General features: G+C 46.1%; 1 protein-coding gene across 3 annotated transcripts in view; it reads left to right on the top strand.

The window, feature by feature from the left end:
• RAD54L2 (RAD54 like 2) overlaps positions 1–23,320 on the top strand; it is an 86,787-nt gene that overhangs the window by 39,048 nt on the left and 24,419 nt on the right. For all 3 annotated transcript variants that reach the window (XM_070738714.1, XM_070738712.1, XM_070738713.1), the window contains exon 3: positions 15,088–15,286. In XM_070738714.1, coding sequence (XP_070594815.1) covers positions 15,088–15,286 — 199 coding nt within the window. The remainder of the gene's footprint in view (positions 1–15,087; positions 15,287–23,320) is intronic.

Genomic DNA, 23,320 nt, shown 5'->3' with positions numbered 1-23,320 from the left:
CCCTTCCCCAGAATTCGCTCAGTTCGCATATCCTGCGGTTGTATTGTGATAGCTCGTTCAACATTCTAACACCTTCCCTTCGATCTTTCCTTCAAAAAGTAGTAAGATTTATTGTCTTTATTCATTTACTTGCACTAATTGCGCCAGCCGTTTAAAAGAAAAAAAGAAAAAAATAAAGCGGCTCGGCTTTTTTCCTTGGGAGAAGTTGCGGTTTCGTTTTCCCCCGGCGGTTTTTGCCGGTTACGATTCCTGCGGCCGCTTGTGGATTCTTCTAATCCTTTGGCCTGGAGGTCCTGGTGCAAGTATTTATATATTGAATTATTGATTATTATTGTATACAAAATATTTAAGGGCTTAAGAAATACCTCCTGCGGAGTGAGACGCCTTCTAGTCTCCTGGACTTAGTCGATCGCTTCCCCTTTAAGTATTTACGGGGCGATTTTTTCGGCGCGAAGGCCTTCGCGCCCTTTTTAAATCTAGGCCTCTCGTGTTGGCCTCCTGCCAGCCCCGTAGGCCTCAGTCCACCGCGTGGATCCCGGAGCGGGCCTTGGGGGTCCCAGGCTAAATTCTCCACCGGCTAAGCCTCCAACCAGAGTGCCTTGGTTTACTTAATTACAAAGTTTAGGGAGGCTGGCCCCGCTGGATTTGGGGGCACGAACTCTGGGTTTGCCCAGATTGTCCTCACGTCTCAGCAGCTTCGAGGCCTCGAAGCAGGATCCATTCCTCTTGGGAAGTCCTTGAAATTCTTCTCCTTATTATTCAGTTATTGGCTCAGCCTTGTCTTCTGTTAATTGTCAGACTATGGCTACTTTTCCCAAGAGAGGCACAACTAAAGGTCCCAGAGAGGCCAGGCCTACAGGCGATGAAATTACTAGTATCCCCCAGGCCTCTTCCTCCTCTTCTCCAGGGGCCCGCCCCTCGACCAAGGTCACCAGGGCCGAGAAGAGAAGGGACCTAGCCCTACAAAAAATCCATGACAAATCAGCAAAACGTTTGAAAGTGCAGGCCCAAGTAATCAGTAGTCAAGACCCCCCAGAGGCTTCTAGTCTACTTCCTTCTGGGGTCCCTGTGTTATCTCTGGATGAGCCAAACCTAGACAGACCCCAACCTAACCTATGGGGCATAGGTCCAGAGGAACCAGATATTATTGAAGATTCCCCCCAGCCAGGATCTTCCCAGGCCTTTAGGAATTCTTCTGCCATTTCTGCTGATATTTCCAGTTTACCTCCTGAGTTCCAGTCTATATTTGCTGTGCTGTCCAAAGCCATTGATGCCAAACTCTCCACCATCAATGAGCCTCCCTTACCTCTTCCTCCTTCTCGCTCCTCCCGCCCCTTGGGTTCTTCCCCAGCGGTCAGAGCTCCTATTCAGGATGATTCAGATTCCTCCCAGGATGAATATGAGGATATAGAGGATGATGAGGATGCCTTTCAAGGCTTATCAGATGATGAGGAATCCCAAATAAAGGTTCCTCCTCCAATTACTATTTTTCCCTCTCAATTATTCAAATCTCTCCTCCTCAAAGCTAGAATTTCTACGGGATTAGCGGCCCAGGAGAAACAATCCTCCATTTCCACTGATCCCCCAGAGGAGAATTTACCTTACTTCACAGAGGAACAGGAGGATAACGAGGTAATTCCTATGCCTAAATTGTTTAAAGATGCCTTACTCAAACAGTGGGAATTTCCAGCATCTGGCCTTAATCCCTCCACCAAGGATAGAAAGTTGTACAAACTTTCCTCTTCCTATGAAGAGCTTCTATCTTTTCCCAAACCAGATGAACCTGTCAAGATTCTTCACTCGGCAGCGGCTGTGCCAGGCGAGGCGGAGGAAGTCCTCCGCCCAGAGGACAAGCGCATTGAGCAAATGCTCAAAAGAGGATTCACCGCTGATTCCTGGGCCATTAAAAGTTCTGCAGCGGCTTCCTTTTTCTCCAGAGCCACGCTGCTGTGGCTTCGCCAACTTCAACAGCATATTCCTCCCGATGACTTGAGAGGTCAACAAGACTTCAACAAGGTCTTTGCAGCTGCCCAGTACGTGGCTGATGCCACCTTGCAATCTACTAGATTTTCTGCTAAGTCTATTGCAGCTTCTACAACGGCAAGAAGACTCCTATGGATTCGCCCTTGGCAAGCGGGAGTTCGCCAAAAGTGGCAGTTATCCCAGGGCCCCTTAAAGCGCGACCTTCTCTTCGGTGATCTTCTGGATCCACTCCTCACGGAGACCACGGACAAGAAGAAAGTTTTGGGTCCAACCACAAAAAAGGCTACCAAAACGCAGTCCTTTCGTCGCCCAGGGCGCCAGCAAGATCAAGCGGCTTCCTATCAGAGATCTCCAGGTCAGTATTCCCCCCGCTTTCGTTCCCAAGGTAGGAACTCCAGGGGTAGAGGGTTTCGCTTCCAAAGGGGAGCTTCCTCTAACAGGGCTTCAAAAAAACCTAGATGGTAATCTTACCTCCATTCCCATAGGGGGTCGCCTAGCCCATTTCGCCTCTAAATGGCGTCTCACCTCCAAGGACCCTTGGGTCATTGACACTGTTCAATCAGGCCTTCTTTTAGAATTTATTTCTCCTCCCCCTAAACGTTTTATTTCCTGCCCTTCTCCCAGGTCATCCTCAGATTGTAACCGTATGGAGGAGGCCATTTCTCATCTATTGTCCATCAGAGCCATTCAACCGGTCCCTTCCGATCAGAAGGGCCTAGGTTTTTACTCCATCCTATTTATGGTTCCAAAGTCCTCCGGAGGTTGGAGAGCTATTTTGGATTTAAAGAGACTAAACCTATTCATCAAATATAGGAAGTTTAAGATGCACTCCTTGTCTTCTATTTTGGCCGCCATTCATTCGGGAGATTTCATGGTCTCCTTAGACCTCACTGAGGCCTACCTTCACATTCCTATAGCCAAATGCCACAGAAAATTTTTACTTTTTTCCTTTCAAGGCAGGCATTTCCAGTATAGGGCGATGCCATTTGGCCTTTCCTCGGCCCCTCGAGTCTTTACAAAGCTCTTGGGGTCCCTGGCGGCCTATATCCGGGCGTCTCCCATTCACATTTTATGTTATCTTGATGATATTTTGATTCATGGGAACTCCCTAGAGAGAGTGAAAACAGACCTTTCGGTCGCCATGTCAGTCCTTCAGGACCATGGATTTTCCATCAACTTTGATAAAAGTCACCTCCAACCTTCCACATCCATTTCTCACCTGGGATCCATTATTGATTCAGAATCTTCCCAGGTTTTTCTCTCTCCCGAGAGAAAACTCAGTATAGTGAAGCTAATTTCTAACATTTTATCTAATGCTTCAGTATCCATAGTTACTCTATCTTCCCTTTTGGGGAAGATGGTGTCATGCATAGGCATCATTCCCTGGGCTCGCCTTCATGCTAGGGAACTCCAGTGGCTCCTGTTGCCTTTTCAGAGATCGGGGCACAGCAACTCAAATCGACGCATTGTCATCCCACTGAGTGTTCGCAGATCCTTCAAGTGGTGGAAGTCTCCGGCCATGGACAAAGGATCCCCGTTCAGGTGCCCGGATCAATTTGTCATCACCACAGATGCCAGTCTATCGGGATGGGGCGCCCACGCCCAGGGGATGATAGCCCAGGGCACGTGGTCCCCGGAGGAAGCTTCCAGGCCAATCAATTGGCTAGAGTTAAGAGCCGTTTCCCTGGCTCTGAAGCATTTCTCTCCTCGCATCCCCAACCGGCACGTTCTCATTCTCACCGACAACATTGCCACAAAAAGCCATATCTGCAGACAGGGAGGCACGAGATCCAAGGCTCTCATGAGGGAGGCCCTCAAGTTGGGCCTTTGGGCGGAAAAACATCTCCAGTCGCTCCTAGCCGATCACATCTCGGGGAGTCTCAACGTCCAGGCGGATTGGCTATCCCGAGCAACGATAGACCCAGGAGAGTGGAACCTCCATCAAGACCTGTTCCATCAAATCACCCTCAGATTCGGCCTACCAATCCTGGATCTCTTCGCGACCAATGCGAACGCCCAACTCCCTCGCTTCTATTCCAGATTTCCATCCCCGGGAGCGGAAGCAATCAATGCCCTCCGGAGTCCATGGCCTCCAGGCCTACTCTACGCATTTCCTCCAATTCCAATCCTCCCGGACGTGATTCACAAGGTCCTCACCGAGAGGGCCCGAGTAATCATAATCGCCCCTCATTGGCCCCGCCGGCCCTGGTTCGCGGATCTCCAACAGCTGTCCGTCCAGGACCCTTGGCGACTCCCCGTTTCGGGGGATATGCTGCGGCAGGGGGCCTCTTTCCATCCAGACCCGGAGTGGTTCCACCTCACCGCCTGGCTGTTATCAGGAGAGATCTAGAACTGCGTGGTCATGACCCCGATTCAGTGGAGGTCATTTTAAAGGCCAGAAGGGGTTCGACCAATCGAATCTACGACCACACGTGGTCCAAGTTCCACCAGTGGTGTCTACAGGAAGGTCTCTCCCCTCTGTGCATCCCCATACACAGAATTATTTCCTTCCTTATGCAAGGCTTCCATAAAGGACTTTCCACCAGCACCCTCCGGCGTCATCTGGCAGCCATTTCATCTGTCCTAGGGGGTCCCCGCAGACAGCCTCTCCGATCCTTCCCTGAAGTTCAGGAATTCCTCAAGGGCATAGCCAATCTCAGACCTTCCAAGGTCCACAGGTATCCTTCCTGGGATTTGCCAAGGGTTCTCCATTCCCTCACGCAGGCACCATACGAACCCCTAAAATCGGCGTCCCTCAGGTACCTATCCTTTAAGGTAGCATTCCTGGTGGCTATTACCTCTGCCCGACGCATTTCGGAGCTGGCTGCCCTCTCAATCAGGCAGGACCTTTGTCAATTCCATCAGGACAAGGTAGTCTTGCGACTGGACCCCACCTTCTTACCCAAGGTCAGTTCCATGTTCCACAGATCTCAGGACATTGTCCTACCTTCCTTCTGCCTCCAACGAGACCATCCCTTGGCAATTAGATGGCACACCCTGGATCTCACCAGAGCGCTGAGAATATATATCCAACGCACAGGACCCTTTCGGAGGTCAGAAGCACTCTTTGTAGCCTATCATCCCAGAGTCATGGGGGCCAAAGTGTCTTCAACAGTAATAGGCCGTTGGATCAGAGGGACTATATCTAAGGCCTATGAGTCGGCCTCCCTCTCAGTTCCAAGGAACATCACAGCGCATTCCACCAGGAGCGCAGCCACCTCGGCCGCTTGGGCGACTCAAGCCCCGTTGGAGGAGGTCTGCAAAGCAGCCACTTGGGCCTCGCCAAATTCCTTCATCAGGCACTACAAAATTGATTCTTACGCTTCAGCGGACGCTGCCTTCGGCAGAAGGGTACTCCAATCCGTTATCTCACACGATAGCAAGCTAATCCCACCCTAGGGACCATCTATTGGGTATGTCCCATGTGACTGCTGGACCCGCTCCTTCAGTACGGAGAATAGGCGTTGATTGCTTACCTGAACGCCTCTTCTCGTACGGTGAGCGGGTACAGCAGTCACTTCCCGCCCTTATATGTGTCTTCTTTATCTTTCTATATCTTTCTTCCTCTAACAATGAGAGTTGAACACTAAAGAGCTTCACAACTGAGCCTAGTCTATGGATTCGCGAATTCTGGGGAAGGGGCGGATCCGGCAAGCTTTTTTAATACTAGGCTCAGTTCCACCGGATTGGACATGAGCAACCCATGTGACTGCTGTACCCGCTCACCGTACGAGAAGAGGCGTTCAGGTAAGCAATCAACGCCTATTCTCCCTCCCTCTTTCTTTCTCTCTCTTCCTTCCCTTCTTTCTCTCTCTCCATCCCTCTTTCTTTCTTCCTCTCTTTTTTGCTCTCTTTCTCTCTCTCTCCTTCCCTCCCTCTATGTCTTTCCCTCTCCCTCCTTCCCCCCTCTCTTTCTCTCTCTCTCTTGCTTTCTTTCCCTCTTTTCTCTTGCTTTCTTTCTCTCTCATTATCTCTCCCCTCCTTTTTTTCTCTCTCTCTTTCTCTCTCGTTCACCATGCCGGCAACAGAGAGAAAAAGAAAGAGAAAGAGAGAGCCGGAGAGAGAATGGAGGGCGCCGTTGTCTTCGCCTCCGCCCGCCGGCTCTGCAGCTAAGAGGCAGCAGCCATCAGCCCCCTCGCCCTCCCAGACGTCCCCAGCGCCCCAAGACAGGAGGCGGCGGCAGCGGAGGAGGAGAGTGGGCGGATCGGGCGGGCAATGGGGCAGGGCAGAGAAGCCAGGGGCGCGTTTGGCCGGAGGCACCGTGGGGAGGCAGGGGCGGCCGTGGCTCCCTTAACTCCTACTGCCGCACCTCCCCGCCCCTGCCTCCTTTTTCCTGCCTTCCTTCTTTGGGGCCCAGCAGGAGAGCGCCGGAAACAGCTGCATCGGGCAGTAGCCGGGGGGCACCTGCAAGTGGGAGCTCCAGATCGGAGGCACTGGCGGTCCGGCACTGGCAACGCCCCGCCCAGCTGGAGCTTCCCTAGGAGCTTCACGGCACACCTGACCGTGTCTCGCGGCACACTAGTGTGCCGTGGCACACCGGTTGGGAAATGCTGCAGTATAACACCTAACTATTTTGTTCCTTTCTCACTTTTTAAAAATTGTACTTGTGTAGCTGTGAACATTCACATACAGTCTATATTTCCTGAGTCAGGGCATATCATAGAAAGATAAGAGGCAGCAGCCATCAGCCCCCTCGCCCTCCCAGACGTCCCCAGCGCCCCAAGACAGGAGGCGGCGGCAGCGGAGGAGGAGAGTGGGCGGATCGGGCGGGCAATGGGGCAGGGCAGAGAAGCCAGGGGCGCGTTTGGCCGGAGGCACCGTGGGGAGGCAGGGGCGGCCGTGGCTCCCTTAACTCCTACTGCCGCACCTCCCCGCCCCTGCCTCCTTTTTCCTGCCTTCCTTCTTTGGGGCCCAGCAGGAGAGCGCCGGAAACAGCTGCATCGGGCAGTAGCCGGGGGGCACCTGCAAGTGGGAGCTCCAGATCGGAGGCACTGGCGGTCCGGCACTGGCAACGCCCCGCCCAGCTGGAGCTTCCCTAGGAGCTTCACGGCACACCTGACCGTGTCTCGCGGCACACTAGTGTGCCGTGGCACACCGGTTGGGAAATGCTGCAGTATAACACCTAACTATTTTGTTCCTTTCTCACTTTTTAAAAATTGTACTTGTGTAGCTGTGAACATTCACATACAGTCTATATTTCCTGAGTCAGGGCATATCATAGAAAGATAGTTGATCTAAAGAAAGTCCTTGACCTAGCAACCATTCATTCAGTGATGTTTAAAATAATGGTGACATTGAATGAAGGGACTTCCGAATTGGTCTTGAAAGTTATGATCATTGCAGCATCCCTGTGATCACGTGGTCAAGATTCAGGTGCTTGACAGTCTGCCTGTGGTTATGACAGCAAGGGCATTTCAGCTCCTTCTTCCTGCTTATCTTCCTCTCTGTCATCTTCTTGCTCTCACTTCTGACCAGTCTGGCCCTTTATAAGGCAGCTACTGGACACATGAGGCTTTTTTCTCCAAGTTGTAGACGGTGCTTTCTTCCTGAGACCAGGTGAAGATGAGCAAGATACGTTGAAGCCCAGAACCATGGCGTGCCAAGGAGCCCCTGAGCTGCAATGTGGCAGTCAAATAATTACTAAATGGATATTTAACAATCTTGGATAATAAATATTTGTGATTTGTTTCTGTAGCTGCAAATTGCTTCCTGAACTGTTTTAGTTACACTGTCTTATGAAACAGTGAATTGTTACATTATATATTTATTTACTTGGAATCATTTCTGTAATTTTACCATCCATAAGAAAGCTATTCTAAATTGTGGGGAAAAGTTCGTATCAGAGCATAAAAAGCTTTTAAAAGGAAACCTGTTCACTTATGGTGTTTCTTTTCTTGGTTTTTGGAAGAGTAAACAAGATGAGCCTAATAATTTTAAAAAAATCTTGCTATTGAAAAAGATTTAATATTTGAACAGCAAACTATAATTGTTTTATAGTTCTATATAGATTACTATCTTCTGCAAAATTATTGACCTTCTCATTTAAATTTATTGATTTTGGAATACAAAAGTAACAATAACTTAGAAAGAAACTGTTTCTTCATATTTAAGCATGAAATGGAAACTTGATTGAGCGTAGTGACTTTAAAATGGACTTTGGGGCTTTTTGTGTATTAACCTGATCCTAAAGTCAAATGACCCCAATATCTTTGTTTTACAAGCTGTATAAAATGTTTTTTTATGACAGATGTAGTTGCATAACAGCATTATTTTCAAGATCTTTACTAATCCTAAAAACCTGTTTCTTTTCATGTTTATGTGGGCTATTTTTTCCTCAAACATATCGCTTATAAGTTATATAAACGTACAGTATATGACTGTCAGGCAGTCTATCTGTCAGAAATGCTTTTATGACATTTATTTGACATTGCTTCTTGTGGCTCCTTACGTAGTGGCTCCTTCTAAGAGTTGTAGAGAATTTTGTTTTTTCTCTATATTGTAACTAAGTTTTTGTTCAAATTGTCACTGGCTTCAAACTGAACTACTACATAGTGACTGATCAAACATACAAAATTCATAGAAACGTGTTGAAAATATATAGAGACTTATATGTGGTAGCTGTAATGTGCACACTGGCTTGGAATAACACAGCAGTGTCATATACTAAGTGCTCCCTAAAATATAATCTCCCCAAAAGATGTCATTGAATAGATGCAATGCAAAGATTGCATCTTTAGATTGCAGAATAGATGCTTGCAAAGCTGAACTGTAGCTGTTGAAAAAAAAAGAACTTTGAAAGTATAATACAGTTGTTTCAAAATTTCCTTGTTCACCACACAAATATGTAAAGGAAGATGTTATAACTGAGGGCTCAAATATAATTTGTCTTTCATTCAGTTTTTGCTGATCAAGTATCATATTTCTTGATTATGGCTAAAGTTTGCTACACGGGTTTGTGTATGGGCAGTTACTTGTTTTAAATAATTTTAATGGCTTGGAAATATATATATTAATCACCTTTTCTTTATCTTTATCTTTCATTGGTCTGATCTAGTAAACAGCCAGTAATATAGTAATATCTGCCTAATTGAAACAATCCTTCTGTAATCATGGCATAATACAAACTACCTGCTTCCAGAGGTGGGCTACTAGGTTAGGTTAGGTTAGGTTTATTGGATTTATATGCCGCCCCTCTCCGCAAACTCAGGGCGTCTCACAACAATAATAAAAAACAGTACAGTACATAATACCAAATCCAATGCCCACCCATCTAGTTACAATTTAAAATTAATAATCTCATAAAAACAGTATATATAAAAAAACCCAGGCACACAGTCAATCAATCAACAAAACAACATGGGCAAGGGGGAGGTGTTTTAGTTCCCCCATGCCTGACGGCAAAGGTGGGTCTTAAGGAGTTTACGAAAGGCAGGGAGGGTGGGGGCAATCCTAATCTCAGGGGGGAGCTGGTTCCAGAGGGTCGGGGCCCCCACAGAGAAGGCTCTTCCCCTGGGTCCCGCCAGACGACATTGTTTAGTCGACGGGACCCGGAGAAGGCCAACTCTGTGGGAGCTACTAGGGGTTCATAGAGGTTCATAGGGGTCCGGGAGAACCTCTACCTAAGATTCTGTTCAGTTGGGAGAACCCCCAAATCCCACGCCTGGCTGGCCCACACCACTCCACCCTTCCCAGGTGTCCCTACACAGCCCATTTTGGATGCAAGTACAGGGCGCATGCAAAGGCTCGGGGACGGCGAAAAACAGGTGTACCGGAAGTTTGGGAAGGCGGGAAATGATCCTGTTTCCGGCCTCCAGAGTGTATCCGGAGCCTGGAGAGGCTTCTTTTCACCCTCCCAAAGGCTCCAGGGAAGGTTCTCAACCCTGGGGAGATCAAAAATGCCCCTCCCCCATGGTGTGGGAGGCCGACTAGGCCATGGCCACGCTTACCTAGCAACTGAGCAGAGAAACCCTTGCTAAAATTTTTGAAACCCACCCCTGTCTGTTTCCCCTCTTACTTTAGTCTCCTGCAAAATAAATAATAATATCTACATTGACCTTGCAAAGAAGTATGAATAGAGAGAAGTAAAAACAACTTTAAACAGCTGTGACTTTTAATATAAGGCATGGAAAATTACTTCAGCCAAATAGGTTCTTCATGTTTTTCTTTTTTGTATTTTGCTATTTAATTGAAAAAAAATTCCTTAAGTGCTTTGAGAAGCATCTAGCATGTATTTGTAGTGGCAACGTGTCCCTGAAACTTCATTGCAGAGGAGACTGGAAAATAATTTGGGTCACCGTGACCAAAGCTATTCATAGAACATTAAGAGAAGAACAGAATGTAAAAATGACAGTTTTTATAGCAGTTGCTTCAACATAAAAAGTCTAAATTTGTTAATTCTGGTTGACTTCTAATATTTGTGAGTTAATTATTAATTACCATATTAAGATGAAGAGGTTTTTGGAAGAAAGTTTATAAAGTCTAAATTTTTCATAAGGAAGCAGAATATAGCCATTTCCATTGTCATTTGCCTTCCATATGAATCTTTCATATTACTTTGTAGAGAAGTAAGTAAGCAAACATCCATGTACATTAACATATTTAAGCCAGTCTGAATATAAAATTCATAGTATTGAACTGCATTTCTTAATGTTAGCTGAACTCTTGTGGGAAACTGTCATCTGCTACATTGGTTAATTTTGGGATCTATTATTAAACAATAAACCACATCCACTGTGATGCTCCCCCATTGGAGCTCCAAGCTAACTGGCAGAGCCATGTTTTAGGCCAGGGATCGGCAACCCATGGCTCTGGAGCTGCATGTGACTCTTTCATCCCTCTGCTCTGGGTCCCTGTCGCTTGTCAGCTCCACAATTGATAGGGCTTTCGGTTAGGACAGGTAGAGGAAAAGGATGCCCTGCTGGATTTCTGGGTGGCTCCAAAATTGAATAAGGGGGCTTCCAGTTAGGACCCTTGTGGCTCTTTGAGCGTTTAGGCCCTTAACAAAAGATCAGAAGGGTTGGAGGTCAACCTAAATGGGTTTTTGTCTTGTCTGTTGTAACATAATTTGGAAATTTTGGGAAACTATTAAAATTTTGCTCCTGTATGTTGGACACATGGAAATAACACTTCCAGAGAATGTTTATGAGCACCCTCATTTTTAGTAGCAGTGGGATGGGGTTTTGCAATAAAAAGGCAATTTAAAATAAAGAACAAATGGAATGACTTGATATTTGCATATGCTGCGTATGCTGGTACAAAATTTGGCATGTCTATTTTGGAGGCATTACCTTTGTGCGTCTGATTATTTCTTCCAAATTAAATAGCTAAGGGACACATTCAGCAATTCTGTGTAGTGACACAAGCTTAAAACATATCCTGGAGAATGTAACTACTGTTAAGGGTTTTGGGTTTTTTAATGAGATTTGAATATGAAATTGATATAGAGATGATGAATCTAATCAATTTAGCTTGATCCTCCTTTTTGTATCAAAATTATTGATGATGGTACAGTATTTCATATAGAGATAAGCGCCATACTGGAGATTTTCTTTGGCTGTATTATCATCTAGAGTATTTGTAAAGAATTGCTCTGTGAGCATATCTGGGTCAGGTAGGTGTGTCACCTTATGTAATCTTTATATAATTAGTTCTTTGTTAGATCTCTCTCCAGAGTAGGAGGAACCTAAAGCTACTGAGTTATCTGAAGAAGTGAGACTGTACTTTGATTAGTCAGTCTTGTAGAAGCGCAGCGTTTTTTGAAAAAGCTTTGTCATCCTGACATTTCCCAGAAATGTCTTATTTGTCATCCTTGGTGGGAGATGAATTAATTTATTTTCAGATAATAAAACAGCATTACAGTAGTTGTTTTCTTCACTTTTCTTCTACATAAATTGCTAATAGTTCCCCCCCTTTGTGTTGCATTTCATGAAGTAGGGATTGGATGAATTGTTGAATAATTTCTGTTCTTCTTTTCATATACAGTTTGGAATAAATTAGAAACTTCTTTAATAAATCAAATTGAAGGATATACCATTCTTGCTCTCTCTTAACTGATCTCAAAAACAACAATAACAAAAAACAACAACAACAACCCTAAACATGATAAGACTGTTAGTATTTGAATAAGATTAACCCCCAAATACCTGGGAATTCATAAAGCACCCAATTCAGAAAACAATGATAAACCACTTCTTTACTATCATCAAGGAAACAATAGATGAAGACTTGAAGTCTTTAAATGTTTAGCTCAACTTGAGATGTCATCTTTAATAATCCTTTTCAACTGATAATGTAGAACAAATTTTTCTATAACTAGGATAGATGCTTATTTGAGTCCAGAAACAAAAAGAAACTGTTCTGACATAATTAATTAATTAATTAATTAATTAATTAGACTTCTATGTCGCCTTATCCCGTGGGACTCAGGAGACTTACAACAGTATAAATATGATACAATAATAAAAGAAGTCAAATATAAATATTAAAAACTGTAAAAACCCCATATAAACCCCACAAATCAATTCTATTGAGCAACATATAAATATTGTTTAGAAACATAACATAGAAACATAGAAGTCTGACGGCAGAAAAAGACCTCATGGTCCATCTAGTCTGCCCTTATACTATTTTCTGTATTTTATCTTAGGATGGATATATGTTTATCCCAGGCATGTTTAAATTCAGTTACTGTGGATTTACCAACCACGTCTGCTGGACGTTTGTTCCAAGGATCTACTCTTTCAGTAAAAGAGTTTATTAAAAACACTTCCCTCCTGGACCTTATTTAACCCTTTAATATATTTAAATGTTTCGATCATGTCCCCCCTTTTCCTTCTGTCCTCTATACAGATTGAGTTCATTAAGTCTTTCCTGATACGTTTTATGCTTAAGACCTTCCACCATTCTTGTAGCCCGTCTTTGGACCCGTTCAATTTTGTCAATATCTTTTTGTAGGTGAGGTCTCCAGAACTGAACACAGTACTCCAAATGTGGTCTCACCAGCGGGATCATAATCTCCCTCTTCCTGCTTGTTATACCTCTAGCTATGCAGCCAAGCATCCTACTTGCTTTCCCTACCGCCTGACTGCACTGTTCACTAAGTAGTGATATTACCTGGAATCGTGTTCTCATCAGACAGAAATTGACTCTTTTACTTTTGGTTTGCTGATATCATGTCATCATAATATAAAAAAGATTGTGCCAGTTTTACTTATATTAGAAGTAACACCCTTTCTTCAAAGTAACACATTGATGACAAGAGTGCAATTCAGGCTATTCCTTACTATATTAGTTTTTTAATGCGTGGAGTTTTTGTGTTTGATGTATTTTCATTTTTATCACTTTAATCTGTTTCATATATCACCATATATTGTCCAAAATTCATTACATCACAAAACTAGTTTTATTAGCATATATGACATTCAAGATAATAATGCATCTGTTCCATTTTGTATATATATTTGCTAATTTACAAAATTTTAGGATATAGGTCATTTTCGATTAATATGTATGCAGACTAAAAAAGCTTTTTTAAAGGGATATTGAGAATTTGGGAGAGAAAAAATAAATGGATTTGGGAGACCTGAGTAGAAGCAGGCTGCGGAATGCTAATAATAAGCTAATAAACTGGAAACACAGAAAATATTTGCTGTATCATTGTATCATAGTTGAAGGGCACAACTACACCAGAGATATCTAATCTAATACGCTACCAAATTCATTTTTTAATTTAATTTTGTTGAAAAGATGCGTACAAGCAGCACAGAGGTTTTAGCAAATGTATGTGAGTTATGACTCTCTCTCTCTCTCCTCTCACTAATGCTTGATTTTTCAGTCTTTTGAAGTCTGCATGAATTATGCCTTTGTTTTTAATTCTGGGGAAGTCATTGGTGTGATGATTCAGCCTGCAGAATGAAATCACATGGACTGCTATTACCACTCCCTATTGCCCTATTTTAGCACTCTTTTGATCCAGTTATATAATTGTGAATGAAGCAGAAAAGCAGTGGGGTAAAAATGATGCATATCGTATTATGAAACCTTGGTAAATAAGATAAGTTGGAAGAATACGACTCAATATAAACAACTCCGAAAAAATTCAAGGAAACCAGAATCCATTCTCAGTACTAGGAGTTCTCCAGTTAAATGAGTGTGAGCTCATTTGTTGTGATATTTTCACTCCACGTGAATCATTAAAGTCCCTGTCTGTTCTAGAAAACATATCAAGTTCACAGTGTGACCTGACTTGTGCTTCCAGGAAAAAACCAGAAGGGGTCAGTTTTGGTCCAGATTGTAAAATAGCAGCTATTTACTTTCAGTTACTTTCTTTTAAAGAGCTTTGCCAGAATAGAGTTCTCTGAAAAAGCAGTCTGAAGTAATCACACTGTTTTTATAAGGGGGTATTGATACACATTGACTTTTGACAGATATAGACAAACTTTGTCTTCTACACACATCTGGATTTGTCCTAACACATGGACTTTCAAACAATGTTTGTGGAACAGGAGTGTCTTCCATGTAGTCTAATTTCATACTACATTAGTCATAAGTAGTTGAAAAAAAATGGGAGAAAAGGAAGTTGAGGTGCCACAACACCAGATCTAGGAAGCAGTAGCATTCCATCCATGTTTTTTCTATTTCATGGAGTTTCACTGAAACGTTTTCTAAAAGCTGCCATTTGATGATGTCTTTAAAAAATAGCCTTTTTTGCTACCCTAACTATCCAAGACATTTTGTCCAAACTGGCATTTCCTGTTTCTTTTCCTGTAAGAAATTCCTCTGTTACAGTTTGTTCACTTGGCAATACTTGACCAACACTGGGATTATTTGCTGCAGGAGTCACATAGTATTTATTGTGTCAAGGAGCAGGTTGACATTTCCAACCTGCTGTGGTTTGACATGATATCATAACTTTTGTGGTTGAGAGGTTCTCAAAGGAATTTGGAGAGTTTTGATTCGTCAGCATTTCCGATAGATGAAAGTAAACTCGAAGAACATGGTCAAATGATTGAGAAATATTTGTTCTTTCAGTAAGATCCTTGTTTGTTACAAGTGTGAAAAGAAAGGAAAATGACTCACAATTTACTCTTAACATTGTTGTTACAGATCAATCCCGTGAAGCAGTTTTTGAAAATGATCTTGCTCAACATGGGGAAGATGGAGAATGGCGGCGCTCTACTTCAACTACCTCATCTCAGAGCGAACAGGCAGAGAAACTGTTGCAGAACCAGCAGCAGAGCCTGGCCTCTGAGGACACCAAAAAGAAGAGGGCTCAGAAACCTTCTCACATGAGGAGGAATATAAGGTAAAGAGGCTTTTTAAAGACATTGGAGAGTTTTAATATTTTCACTGACACGATATTCAGGCGTAATTTCCCGAATCCAGGTTTACGATGATCTGTGTTCAAGCACTAGACAAAGTGGAACTAAAATCCAGTTAATAAGGAAATATTGCAGGCATCTTAGATAATACAGAATGCAGCCGCATGGCCAATCATGGGCCTTCCGAGATATGCCCATGTCTATACAGCCCTCTACGTGCTGCACTGGTTGCTGATTGGTCTCTGAATACAATTCAAGGTGTTGGTAATGACTTATAAAGCCCTACATGGCATGGGACCAGATTATGGAACGGTCTTCTGCCTCATACATCCCAGTGGCCGGTCAGGGGTTGGTACAGCACTGCTGCCGCCATTTGCCACCGCTGGGGAATGGTGGAGCCTTTGCTGCTGTGCACTGATTGGTGGTTGAATCAGCCTCCCATAATACTGCCGATCAGCTGTTTGAGGTGGCAGGGATCTTTACAGCTGTTGATCGTGGCTGCCAAATGGAACTGATGATCAGGAACTGGGAAGCCAGTCCTACTGCCAATCAGCTGCTCGGCAGCAAAGGCTCCATTGTTTCCCAGCAGCAGTAGCAGCTCAGCTCAATTGACTTTTAGTGAGCGCAAGGGAGTGGAGTCCTGACCAGGCTGTTTTCTGAAAGGACGCTAGCCAGATGAATACTAAATTGAAGCTGGGAGGCAAAGGCAAAGTTCAGTGAGACCTCGTCTTACGAATGCTTCTTCATACGAACTTTTCGAGATACAAATCCAGTGTTTAAGATTTGTGTGTCTCTTCTTAAGAACCATTTTCACCTTACGAACCTGAGCCCGGGTGCGTGGGCTCTTACTGCGCGTGCGCTCTTACTGCCACAAGGATTCCCTTGCCTTGTGACTGCCACCGCCGGGATTTTTCATTTGCTTGCCGCCCCGGCCAGGATTCCCCGCCTCCTTTTGCTTGCACCTGCAGTCCCGAGGCGGGGAACACCAGAGCTGCCCCATTTCCCTGCCACTTTCCCCTCTAGCCCTCCGCTTCCTCTGCTCTCCGCAGCCGCCCCATCCCCCTGCCAAAATCCCCCCATACCTATCACATTCTTTGCCCCATCTCGCTGCTAAAATCACCCCTTTAAAAGCTTCCTATGCCGCCCCAATCGCCTCCAAAATCACCCCTCCAAAAGCTTCCTACACCGCTCCAAATTGCTCCCAAAATCACCCCTCCAAAAGCTTCCTACACTGCCCCAAATTGCCTCCAAAATCGCTCCCCCAAAAGCTTCCTACACTGCTCTAAATTGCTCCCAAAATCACCCCTCCAGATGCTCCCTATGCCACCCCAAATCGCTTCCAAAGTCTTCCAAAATCACCTCTCCTTTCAAAATGCCTCGTTTCTCCTTGCTGCCTTTCTTCACTCCATTCTCCGTACTGAAGGAGCGGGTCCAGCAGTCACATGGGTTGCTCATGTCCAATCCGGTGGAACTGAGCCTAGTGTTAAAAAAGCTTGCTGGATCCGCCCCTTCCCCAGAATTCGCTCAGTTCTCGCATCCTGCGGTTGTATTGTGATAGCTCGTTCATCATTCTAACACCTTCCCTTCGATCTTTTCTTCAAAGTAGTAAGAATTGTTTATCCTTATCTGTTTACTTGCACTAATAGCGCCAGCCGTTTGCGGCTCGGCTTTTTTTCCTTTGGGAGAAGTTGCGGTTTCGTTTTCCCTCGGCTTTTCTTGCCGTTTACGATTCCCGCTGCCGCTTGTGGATTCTTTTAATCCTTTGGCCTGGAGGTTCTTGTGCAAGTATTACTTCTTTGATTATTTATAGTATTATTGTTAAAGGGCTTAAAAATACCTCCTGCGGAGTGAGACGCTTATTTCTAGTCTCCTGGACTTAGTCGATCGCTTCCCCTTTAAGACTTCTATTACGGAGCGATTTTTCGGCGCGAAGGCCTTCGCGCCCTTTTTTAATTTAGGCCTCTCGTGTTGGCCTTCTGCCAGCCGCGTAGGCCTTAGTCCACCGCTCGGATCCCGGAGTGGGCTTTGGGACGCTCAGGCTTAATTCTCCACCGGCTAAACCTCCAACCAGAGTGCCTTGGTTACTTTAATTAAAGTTTAGGGAGGCTGGCCACGCTGTATTTGGGGACACGAACTCTGGGTTTGCCCAGATTGCCCTCAAGTCTCAGCAGCTCCGAGGCCTAGGAGCAGGATCCATTCCTCTTGGGAAGTCTTGAAATTCTTCTCCCTAATCATTCAGTTTATTTGGCTCAGCCTTGTCTTCTGTTAATTGTCAGACTATGGCTACCTTTCCCAAGAGAGGCACCACTCAAGGTCCCAGAGAGGCCAGGCCTACAGGCGATGAGATTACCAGTATCCCCCAGGCCTCGACCTCCTCTTCTTCTGGGGCCCGCCCCTTGACTAAAGTCACCAGGGCTGAGAAGAGAAGGGACCAAGCCCTACAAAAAATCCATGACAAATCAGCTAAGCGTTTGAAAGTACAGGCCCAAGTACTCAGCAGCCATGACCCCCCAGAGGCTCCTAATCTGCCTTCTTCTGGGGTCACTGTGTTATCTCTGGATGAGCCAAACCTAGACAGACCCCAACCTAACCTATGGGGATTAGGTCCAGAGGAACCAGACATTATTGAAGATTCCCCCCAGCCAGGATCCTCCCAGGCTTTCAGGGATTCTTCTGCCATTCCTGCTGATATTTCTAGTTTACCTCCTGAATTCCAGTCTATTTTTTCTGTGTTATCCAAGGCCATTGATGCTAAACTCTCTACCATCAATGCGCCCCCCTTACCTCCTCCACCTCCTCGTCCCTCCCGCCCCTTGGGTTCTTCCCCAACGGTTAGAGCCCCTATTCAGGATGAATCAGATTCCTCTCAGGACGAATATGAGGATATGGAAGAGGATGAGGATCCCTTTCAAGGTCTCTCAGATGATGAGGAATCCCAAATAAAGGTTCCTTCTCCAATTACTATTTTTCCCTCTCAATTGTTCAAATCTCTCCTCCTCAAAGCTAGAATTTCTACGGGATTGGCGGCCCAGGAGAAACAGGCCTCCACATCCACTGACCCCCCGGAGGAGAACTTACCTTATTTCACAGAGGAACAGGAGGATAATGAGGTAATTCCTATGCCTAAATTGTTTAAAGATGCCTTACTTAAGCAGTGGGATTTCCCAGCCGCTGGGCTTAACCCCACAACTAAGGACAAAAAGTTGTACAAACTTTCCTCTTCCTATGAGGAGCTCCTATCTTTTCCTAAACCGGATGAGCCTGTCAAGATCCTTCACTCGGCGGCTGCTGTGCCAGGCGAAGCAGAGGAGGTCCTCCGCCCAGAGGACAAGCGGATTGAGCAGATGCTCAAAAGAGGATTCACCGCAGATTCCTGGGCCATTAAAAGTTCCGCAGCGGCTTCCTTTTTCTCCAGAGCCATGCTTCTGTGGCTTCGCCAACTTCAACAGCATATTCCTCCCGATGACTTGAGAGGTCAACAAGACTTCAACAAGGTATTTGCAGCAGCTCAGTACGTGGCTGATTCCACCTTACAATCTACTAGATTTGCGGCCAAGTCTATTGCAGCTTCTACAACGGCAAGAAGACTCCTTTGGCTTCGCCCTTGGCAAGCAGGAGTACGTCAGAAGTGGCAGTTATCCCTGGGACCCTTGAAGCGCGGCCTTCTTTTCGGGGATCTTCTGGATCCACTCCTCACGGAAACCACGGACAAGAAGAAAGTATTGGGGCCAACCACCAAAAAGGCTACTAAAACGCAGTCCTTTCGTCGCCCAGGGCGTCAACAGGATCAAGCGGCTTCCTATCAGAGAACCCCAGGTCAGTATTCCCCTCGCTTTCGTTCCCAAGGTAGGAACTCCAGGGGCAGAGGTTTTCGCTTCCAAAGGGGAGCGTCCTCTAACAGGGCTTCAAAAAAACCTAGATGGTAGTTTTTCCTCGATTCCCATAGGTGGCCGCCTAGCCTATTTCGCCTCTAATTGGCGTCTCACCTCCAAGGACCCCTGGGTCATTGACACAGTTCAAAAAGGCCTTCTTTTAGAATTTACTTCCCCCCCCCCTAAACGTTTTATTTCCTGCCCTTCTCCCAGGTCCTCCTCAGATTGTAACCGTATGGAGGAGGCCATTTCCCACTTATTGTCCATCAGAGCCATTCAACCGGTTCCCCCCGGTCAGAAGGGCCTAGGTTTTTATTCCATCCTTTTTATGGTTCCAAAATCCTCCGGAGGTTGGAGAGCTATTTTGGATTTAAAGAAGCTGAACCTATTCATCAAATATAGGAAGTTTAAAATGCACTCCTTATCATCCATTTTGGCCGCCATCCACCCAGGAGATTTCATGGTCTCTTTAGACCTCACTGAGGCCTACCTCCATATTCCTATAGCCAAATGCCACAGAAAATTTTTACGTTTCTCCTTTCAGGGCAGGCATTTCCAATATAGGGCGATGCCATTTGGCCTTTCCTCGGCCCCTCGGGTCTTTACAAAACTCTTGGGGTCCCTGGCGGCCTATATCCGGGCGTCCCCCATCCACATTTTATGTTACCTTGATGACATTTTGGTTCATGGGAACTCCCTAGAGAAAGTGAAAGTAGACCTTTCTGTCACCATGTCGGTTCTTCAGGACCATGGGTTTTCCATCAACTTTGACAAAAGTCACCTCCAGCCTTCCACATCCATTTTACACCTGGGATCCATTATTAATTCAGAATCTTCCCAGGTCTTTCTCTCTCCTGAGAGAAAAATCAGTATAGGGGAGTTAATTTCACGCATTTTATCTCAACCTTCAGTTTCCATAGTAACCCTGTCTTCCCTTCTGGGGAAGATGGTGTCATGCATAGGCATCATTCCTTGGGCTCGCCTTCATGCTAGGGAACTACAGTGGCTCCTATTACCCTTTCAGAGATCGGGGCACAGCAACTCAAGTCGTCGCATTGTCATCCCACCAATTGTTCGCAGATCCTTCAAGTGGTGGAAGTCTCCGGCCATAGACAAAGGATCCCCTTTCCGGTGCCCGGAGCAATTTGTCATCACCACAGACGCCAGTCTATCGGGATGGGGCGCCCACGCCCAGGGGATGATAGCCCAGGGCACGTGGTCCCCGGAGGAGGCTTCCAAGCCAATCAATTGGCTAGAGTTAAGAGCCGTCTCCCTGGCTCTGAAGCAATTCTCTCCTCGCATTCCCAACCGGCACGTTCTCATTCTCACCGACAACATTGCCACGAAAAGCCATATCTGCAGACAGGGGGGCACGAGATCCAAGGCCCTCATGAGGGAAGCCCTCAAGTTAGGCCTTTGGGTGGAAAAACATCTTCGGTCGCTTCTAGCCGACCACATCTCGGGGAGCCTCAACGTCCAGGCGGATTGGCTATCTCGAGCAACGATAGACCCAGGAGAGTGGAATCTCCATCAAGACCTGTTCCATAAAATCAGCCTCAGATTCGGCCTTCCAGTTCTGGATCTCTTCGTGACCAATGCGAACGCCCAACTCCCTCGCTTTTTTTCCAGATTTCCATCCCCGGGAGCGGAAGCAATCAATGCCCTCCGGAGCCCATGGCCTCCAGGCCTACTCTACGCATTCCCTCCAATTCCAATTCTCCCGGACGTGATTCACAAGGTCCTCACCGAGAGGGCCCGAGTAATTCTAATCGCCCCTCATTGGCCCCGCCGGCCCTGGTTCGCGGATCTCCAACAGTTGTCCGTCCAGGACCCTTGGCGACTCCCCGTTTCGGGGGATATGCTGCGGCAGGGGGCCTCATTCCATCCAGACCCGGAGTGGTTCCACCTCACCGCCTGGCTGTTATCAGGAGAGACTTAGAACTGCGTGGCCACGACCCCGAAACAGTGGAGGTCATTTTAAAAGCCAGAAGGGGTTCGACCAATCGAATCTACGACCATACGTGGTCCAAGTTTCACCAGTGGTGTCTACAGGAGGGCCTCTCTCCCCTGTGCATCCCCATACACAGGGTCATTTCCTTCCTGATGCAAGGTTTCCATCAAGGACTTTCCACCAGCACCCTCCGGCGTCATCTGGCGGCCATTTCTTCTGTCCTAGCGGGGCCCCGCAGACAGCCTCTCCGTTCCTTTCCAGAAGTTCAGGAATTCCTCAAGGGTATAGCCAACCTCAGACCTTCCAAGGTCCACAGGTATCCATCCTGGGATTTGCCACGGGTTCTCCATTCCCTCACGCAGGCACCATACGAACCCCTAAAATCGGCGTCCCTCAGGTACCTATCCTTTAAAGTAGCATTCCTGGTGGCTATTACCTCTGCCCGACGCATTTCGGAGCTGGCTGCCCTCTCAATCAGGCAGGACCTCTGTCAATTTCATCAGGACAAGGTAGTCTTGCGACTGGACCCCACCTTCTTACCCAAGGTCAGTTCCATGTTCCACAGAACTCAGGATATTGTCCTACCTTCCTTCTGCCTCCAACGAGACCATCCCTTGGCAATTAGATGGCACACCCTGGATCTCATTAGAGCGCTGAGGATCTATATCCAACGCACAGGACCCTTTCGGAGGTCAGAAGCACTTTTTATAGCCTATCACCCCAGAGTCATGGGTGCCAAAGTGTCTTCAACAGTGATAGGCCGTTGGATCAGAGGGCCTATATCTAAGGCCTACGAGTCGGCCTCCCTTTCAGTTCCAAGGAACATCACAGCGCATTCCACCAGGAGCGCGGCCACCTCGGCCGCTTGGGCGACTCAAGCCCCGTTGGAGGAGGTCTGCAAAGCAGCCACTTGGGCCTCGCCAAATTCCTTCATCAGGCACTATAAGATTGATTCTTACGCCTCAGCGGACGCTGCCTTCGGCAGAAGGGTACTCCAATCCGTTATCTCTCACGATAGCAATTTAACCCCTCCCTAGGGACCATCTATTGGGTATGTCCCATGTGACTGCTGGACCCGCTCCTTCAGTACGGAGAATAGGCGTTGATTGCTTACCTGAACGCCTCTTCTCGTACGGTGAGCGGGTACAGCAGTCACTTCCCGCCCTTGTATGTGTCTTCTTTACCTTCCTATAACCTTTCTTCCTCTAACAATGAGACTTGAACACTAAAGAGCTTCACATCTGAGCCTAGTCTACGGATTCGCGAATTCTGGGGAAGGGGCGGATCCAGCAAGCTTTTTTAACACTAGGCTCAGTTCCACCGGATTGGACATGAGCAACCCATGTGACTGCTGTACCCGCTCACCGTACGAGAAGAGGCGTTCAGGTAAGCAATCAACGCCTATTTGCCTTCATTAGAACCTCTATTTGAGGTGGCATAGAAAGCGGCTGGAGGGGTGATTCTAGGAGCAATTTGGGGCAACCTAGAAGCTTTTGGAGGGGTGATTTTTGAAGTGATTTGGGGCAGCGTAGGAAGCTTTTGGAGGGGTGATTTTGGGAGATATTTGCGGCGGCGTAGGAAGTGTCTGGAGGGGTGATTTTGGGAGATATTTGGGGAGGCGTTAGCCTTCGTTAGGACCTCCATTCCTCGTTTCTCCTCGCTGTCCATCTCCACTCCGTTAGCCTTCACTTTGTCCGCCCGCTGCTTTTTTTTAAAGCCTTAAAGTTTGGATTTTCCTAATGGATTTGCACGCATTATTTGCTTTTACATTGATTCTTATGGGAAACATTGTTTCATCTTACAAACTGTTCTACATACGAACCTTGTCACGGAATGAATTAAGTTCATAAGATGAGGTACCACTGTATTTTCTATCATCTTCCTTAAGAAGGAAAGATGGGAAACTGGATGGAAGTTGCCCAGGCAGGTGGGATCAAGTAATAATTAACATCCCTCTTAACATTGTGCATCAGCCCTTAAACAGCAGCATCAAGGGTCTTCTTGCTCAATCCCATGCTTGCCTCCAATATAGTCTTGTTTTTTATTGCTCTGTTTTTAACCATGTATTGTTTTCCACTTCTTTGTAACTGGAATGCAAACGATATGTAAAGCCATTGTCCATTATCGTCTAACTTGCCTTAAACTGTAGAAACCTTGATGGTCTCTGAACTTGGTTGTTGGCTTGCTGACATTTA

The sequence above is a fragment of the Erythrolamprus reginae genome, chromosome 2 (assembly GCF_031021105.1).
Source record: "Erythrolamprus reginae isolate rEryReg1 chromosome 2, rEryReg1.hap1, whole genome shotgun sequence".
NCBI lineage: Eukaryota > Metazoa > Chordata > Lepidosauria > Squamata > Dipsadidae > Erythrolamprus > Erythrolamprus reginae.
Note: the sequence above shows the minus strand (reverse complement) of the source record. Positions and strands in the feature narration are given on the sequence as shown.